Below are 6,694 nucleotides of genomic sequence, written 5' to 3'. Positions count from 1 at the left end.
GGAGAAACGGTGTGTTTAACAGAGACTGAAGCACACGGAGAAACAGTGTGTTTAACAGAGACTGAAGCACACGGAGAAACGGTGTGTTTAACGAGACTGAAGACACAACGGAGAAACGGTGTGGGTTTAACAGAACTGAAGCACACGGAGAAACGGTGTGTTTAACAGAGACTGAAGCACACGGAGAAACGGTGTGTTTAACAGAGACTGAAGCACACGGAGAAACGGTGTGTTTAACAGAGACTGAAGCACACGGAGAAACAGTGTGTTTAACAGAGACTGAAGCACACGGAGAAACGGGTGTGTTTACAGAGAACTGAGCACACGGAGAAACGGTGTGTTTAACAGAGACTGAAGCACACGGAGAAAACGGTGTGTTTAACAGAGACTGAAGCACACGGAGAAACGGTGTGTTTAACAGAGACTGAAGCACACGGAGAAAACGGTGTGTTTTAACAGAGACTGAAGTCACACGAGAAACGGTGTGTTTAACAGAGACTGAAGCACACGGAGAAACGGTGTGTTTAACAGAGACTGAAGCACACGGAGAAACGGTGTGTTTAACAGAGACTGAAGCACGCGGAGAAACGGTGTGTTTAACCAGAGACTGAAGCAGCACGGAGAAACGGTGTGTTTGAACAGAGACTGAAGCCACGGAGAACGGTGAAGTAAGCAGACTGAAAGCAGCGGAGAAACGGTGTGTTTAACAGAGACTGAAGCACACGGAGAAACGGTGTGTTTGACAGAGACTGAAGCACACGGAGAAAACGGTGTGTCTGACAGAGACTGAAGCACACGGAGAAACGGTGGTGTTTAACAGAGACTGAAGCACGCGGAGAAACGGTGTGTTTGACAGAGACTGAAGCACACGGAGAAACGGTGGTGTTTACAGAGACTGAAGCAACACGGAGAAACGGTGTGTTTAACAGAGACTGAAGCACACGGAGAAACGGTGTGTTTAACAGAGACTGAAGCACATGCAGAAACAGTGTGTTTAACCACACGGAGAAACAGTGTGCACAAATGTGGCACCATTTGAAAGGTAAGAAAACAGGCTTTCCAACGTTATCAGATGTATTGCCAAGAAGCATTGTTACAACAAAGAAATAATCTACCAAACACAGAATTCCTTACTTTGTGTTAAGTTTATTTAATTGTATATCAATAGGGGATCGATGTCTGCCGGTAGACGAGTGGCAGTCAGCAAGCTGTGCAATAGCAGCGCCCTTTTACCTTAAAAACAATCACTAAAATGCACCATCAGCTCATACAGCCAGTAAATGCAGATCTAACCCTGATAACTAACATGATCATGAATTACACAAACCTACATGTAGAAACTCATATCTGCAAACAGAAAAGAAGAAACTTCACCCCCACGCTCTCCCTGTCCAAACTAAGCAGTGTAACTTCCTTTAATATCAGCTACAGTACTAACTCACCTGTTTTCCTGAAACTCCGGAGCATCTGGAAAAAAGGTGTAATTGACAGACAATTGAGCCAACAGACATACAAAGGGGGCGGGACTTAGCAAAATGATAGGCAAGCATTTGAAATGTTAATGTTGGTAATGGTCATTACATTTTAAATTCTAACACTAACAGTTTGTTCTTACTGTGTGTTTCCTGTTTCCTGCAGACGTCCAGCAGCTGGTGGTGGTTAAAGAAGAGGTTCCCCCTGAGCAGCAGGAGTGGAGCTCCAGTCTGGCCCAGGAGGACCCAGAGCCCCCCCCCACACATTAAAGAGGAGCAGGAGGAACTCTGGAGCAGTCAGGAGGGAGAGCAGCTTCAAGGGCTGGAGGAGGCTGATATCACCAAGTCCACATTCACTCCTGTCCCTGTGAAGAGTGAAGATGATGAAGAGAAACCTCAGTCCTCTCAGCTTCATCAAAGACAAACTGAACACCTGGAAACAGAAGCTGATGGAGAGGACTGTGGAGGACCAGAACCAGCCAGGAACTCAGATCCAGAGAGACATTTACAACCAGAGACTGAGGACAACCCTGGAGACTCTTCTGAAGACACTGAAGACAGTGCTGATTGGAAGGAGACCAGAGAACCAGGATCAAACTCTCAGAGAAATAAACAAGACCCTGTCAGTGATTCAAGACGTAGTGCAGGAGAGAAACCATTCAGCTGCTCAGTCTGTGAGAAATCTTTTGCACGGAGAGGACATTTAAAGAGACACATGAGAATCCACACAGGAGAGAAACCATTTAGCTGCTCAGTCTGTGAGAAAACGTTTGCACAGAGAGGACATTTAAATCTGCACATGAGTGTCCACACAGGAGAGAATTCATTCAGCTGCTCAGTCTGTAAGAAAACTTTTACACAAAGAGGATCTTTAAAGGGCCACATGAGAATCCACACAGGAGAGAAACCATTCAGCTGCTCAGTCTGTAAGAAAACTTTTACACATAGAATAAGTTTAAAAGACCACATGAGAAACCACACAGGAGAGAAACCATTCAGCTGCTCATTTTGTAAGAAATATTTTACACAGAGTGGAAATTTAAATAGACACATGAGAATCCACACAGGAGAGAAACCATACAGCTGCTCAGTCTGTAATCAATCTTTTGCAGTGAGAGGAAGTTTAAAGGACCACATTAGAGTCCACACAGGAGAGAAACCATTCAGCTGCTCAGTCTGTGAGAAGTCTATAACACATAGAGGAGATTTAAAGAGACATATGAGAATCCACACAGGAGAGAAACCATTCAGCTGCTCAGTCTGTAATCAATCTTTTGCAGTGAGTGGAACTTTAAAGGACCACATTAGAATCCACACAGGAGAGAAACCATTCAGCTGCTCAGTTTGTAAGAAATCCTTTATAAAAAAGGGACAATTACATCGACACATGAGAATCCACACAGGAGAGAAACCATACCGCTGCAGTGTTTGTGACAAAATATCCACCTGGAGTAGTCGTGTCAAAAGACATAAGTGTGTTGGTCATCAGTCCTCACAGTTTCATCAAACTCAAACTGAGGAGAACAGAGAGGCAGAGCCTCCAGCCAGCAGCTCCGCTGAACACATGGAAACAGAAGCTGATGGAGAGGACTGTGGAGGACCAGAACCAGCCAGGAACTCAGATCCAGAGAGACATTTACAACCAGAGGCTGAGGACAACCCTGGAGACTCTTCTAAACCTGACACTGGAGACAGAGAAGACGATGATGGAAACATTGCAGTGAATGCCTGTCCGAGTTAAGCTTTTTGAAAAATACATTTTCCGACAGTGGTGAAACATTTAACAGCAATCACCAGGGAGAGGAATTGGTTACGGAAGGTGGAACTCAAAACCAGCATATGCCGAACCAGGAGGACCCAGAGCCCCCCCCACACATTAAAGAGGAGCAGGAACAACTCTGGAGCAGTCAGGAGGGAGAGCAGCTTCAATGGCTGGAGGAGGCTGATATCACCAAGTCCAAATTCACTCCTGTCACTGTGAAGACAAACTGAACACCTGGAAACAGAAGCTGATGGAGAGGACTGTGGAGGACCAGAACCAGCCAGGAACTCAGATCCAGAGAGACATTTACAACCAGAGACTGAGGACAACCCTGGAGACTCTTCTGAACCTGAGACTGAAGACAGTGATTATTGTTATGTTTAAACTCTTTGGGTAAGTCCCAGTAAGTCGTATATAATTGACTGTTTGTGATAAAAAATGTTTGGTCCAAGTAAAGGGAGGACCAGAACAGGCAACATTTACAACCAGAGACTGAGGAGGTTTCAATATTGGGTTATATAATTCAAATGAAAGTTAATATCATCAAATATAATTTTGTAGAATCCACAATGTAAAGTGCATGATATGCCACGAAGCTCTATACTTATATACTAAATGTACACGGTTTGGTAAACTGACATGAATGTTGGTGTGTATTCGCTTCTGCTTCTGTTGGTATGATATAAAAGCAGCAGCTGAGAGAGGAAAAAAGGTCTTAGGTGTATATATAGGTCTTCATGTTATTATAGTCTTGAAGATACATGTATCTGTTCACTATTGTTCTAAACAAATGTCTTTGTTTTGAGTCCAATGTTCCCACTTTCTGTTGAGTTGTGTTTCTTGTAATCTCAATTTATGAATCATTTTTTCCATCAAAAAGATTTCTTCCACGATTGTTACCCATTGGTTTTTCGTTGGTGGTGCTTCCTTACCCAGATTTCCGAGTGAAAGCTTTCTTGCTGGATATTAGCAGAATTTTGATCAACTATCTGTCACTTACAATAATTTCCTCAGTAAATTTACATAAATAGAGTACCAAACTACTTTTAGAAACCTCATAGCCTATTATTTGAAATATTTCCTTACATATCATTCCCCAAAACACAACTACAGTTGTATTCAGTTGAAGAGCAAGACTCCTGAGCCTTGCCGACTAGCTTGCACTGTAAAAGTATGGCCCACACATCTTCTGGCCAGCGCAGAGCAGCAGCAATGCGCTCAAATGCACCAAAGTAGGTCTCCACTTCTGACTCATGAAAAACAGGGACCAACTGTAATGTGTATCTTGATGATGTGGTTGTCTTTTCCAACAATCAGACTGCCCATATGGCTAGCCTCACATGTGTGTTTCAGCGACTTGCGGAGGCCTCGCTGACACTGAGGTTGCGGTCGAATAGTCCATTTAGCTTAGGAACCTTCCTAACGGAGTGAAATGACCCGGAAGTCCCTCAGTGGCAGCCATGATAAGTGCCGTTCGAATTCTCTAATTGAAAGGAAAGGAGGTTTCAAACTTCCTTTAGCTTAGGAACCACTGGACCTCCCTCACCTAAAGGAGAGGAGAATATGCTGCCCCACAATGCCTTGCGGCCGCGGCATTTGCCGTCACACAACAGTCGGCCGTTCACGGAAACAACCGATTATGAACGAGAAATGATATCATGAAAGTTACGGTGCTTATTAAGCATTTTAAAACGTATGTGGTAAGTTGCCAAAGTGCTTTGTTTTGAACGTTCATCAGTATTATAATCAAAAAGAGAAATATGAACGTTAGTTTTTACTGAAATGATCAAATAAAGTCAACATTTCACAGTCTTTACTAAGCTGTGTGGGGTTTGTTCAACTTTTAAAAGATGTTTGAATGGTGATATACACAGTGATAGATGTTAAGGACTAACGTTTATAATAAATACATTTGTATTGATTTTAAGATCTTTTCATACAATCATACGTATTGGGATCATTTGTATTAATGTGGACCGGAGGGAGAGGGTGACGAGCATAAGTTTCACTTTCCTTTTTTATTTCAATTCCAACTTTGGTCATGAAGAATATGTTTCTCTGTTGTCCCCGTTCATAAAGCATAACAGCATCAGAGCACGGTGCAGAGTCTCTAGATGAGTTTACAGTAGCCCCTCGTTCTTATTAAACATCCATGTTGTAGTCCGCTGTATAGAAAACTGTAGTTTCCATAGTTTCCCCACAGCAGCAGACGCACATTCATGACGTCCGCTGGCGCATCATAAACACGTCGGATAGTGAAAGTGCAGTCGATTCTCTAAAGTACCGCAGTCTCTTCTCCTAAATCCTTTTGAATTCTCCTATCCACTATCCCTTCACCCCGTGACCTTTCACTCAGAGGTCAAGGAATAGACGATAGGGTTAGAATTTAGGAGCTGATTTTTGGACTATTCGACCGCAACCTGAATCTGGCAAAGTGTGAGTTTGGCAAGGCCACTGTCACCTATCTAGCAACCAAGTGGGTCATGGGCAGGTGAGGCCCGTGGATGCTAGAGTGGAAGCTATCCTTTAATCCCCATGTTGCTAGCACACACATCTCATGTTTCAGGGTTTCCTTCAGCAAAGGCACGACCTGAACTTCTAATAATCCGTACTTAAAATAGGTGTCTTTAGTTCAAGGAAACAGAAGACATACATTATAATCCATCTGACATATTGTTTAATTAAAAGTACTACATGGAGCAGAATGCTATTCTTATTTTGAAAATAATTGTGCAGGCCCCCGGATGTTTTCTGAAACATCCGGGGGCCGCTCCACAACTACAACATTCTGGCTAAGCCCCGGATCTCCTACAATCCTAAATCGGCCTCTTGTGTTGAGGTGTAGGAGATATGGCTGTTCACACTCATTATGTCACGCTGTTAACACTTCGACTGACTGCAGACATATCTTCAAGTCCATTTTTGGCTCTATGCAGTGTACATTGAATGTCAGCCTTGTTCCAGTTGTTGACCAAAGTTATTTTCAAATGTCCCTGGCAAAAGTGTGAAAAACACTTATGTGTATTTTTAATTGTCACTCACATCACACTTACACTGGGTTTTTGAGCGGACACAATGTCATACTTAATTAGTTTTTCTCTTATGTCACTCCAAAATATAAACTCAGGTTTATCCAATGTGTGGCTTTGGTGTGCTTGATTTGCATTAATATTATTATTATTATTATTATTATTATATAATAATCTCTCAGCAGGTTCAGCTGCTGCTTTAGATGGAGATAACTACCAATGATACAAGTTTTGGTTTGAGGATACCAGAGTGTATTCTCCTATCTCAGTCTTGCATGCGGCCTCCAAAGATAGCTCACAAGGGAAAGCTTGTCTTGGATTAGGTAATTCATTTTTCTATTTTTGTGCCCGTTTTACCAGTTAGCATTAAAGGGACTTGAGTCACACACATTTGCTTTGTTCTCGCTGTTTCCTTGATGCCGATGCAACCT

At 42.8% G+C, this 6,694-nt stretch overlaps 1 protein-coding gene across 1 annotated transcript; it reads left to right on the top strand.

Moving 5' to 3' along the window:
* Positions 1-2,121: 2,121 nt before the first annotated feature.
* LOC117486608 (gastrula zinc finger protein XlCGF8.2DB-like) lies at positions 2,122-3,527 on the top strand (the record flags this gene model as incomplete). The annotated part of the gene is made up of 1 exon (XM_034135114.1): positions 2,122-3,527. A coding segment is annotated over one exon (1,092 nt), but the record flags the coding sequence as incomplete, so codon positions are not given.
* Between the last annotated feature and the right edge of the window lie 3,167 nt (positions 3,528-6,694).

This window comes from Trematomus bernacchii, unplaced genomic scaffold, assembly GCF_902827165.1.
Source record: "Trematomus bernacchii unplaced genomic scaffold, fTreBer1.1, whole genome shotgun sequence".
Lineage (NCBI taxonomy): Eukaryota > Metazoa > Chordata > Actinopteri > Perciformes > Nototheniidae > Trematomus > Trematomus bernacchii.
The sequence above is the reverse complement of the archived record's forward strand: the minus strand, read 5'-3'. Positions and strand labels throughout refer to the sequence as shown.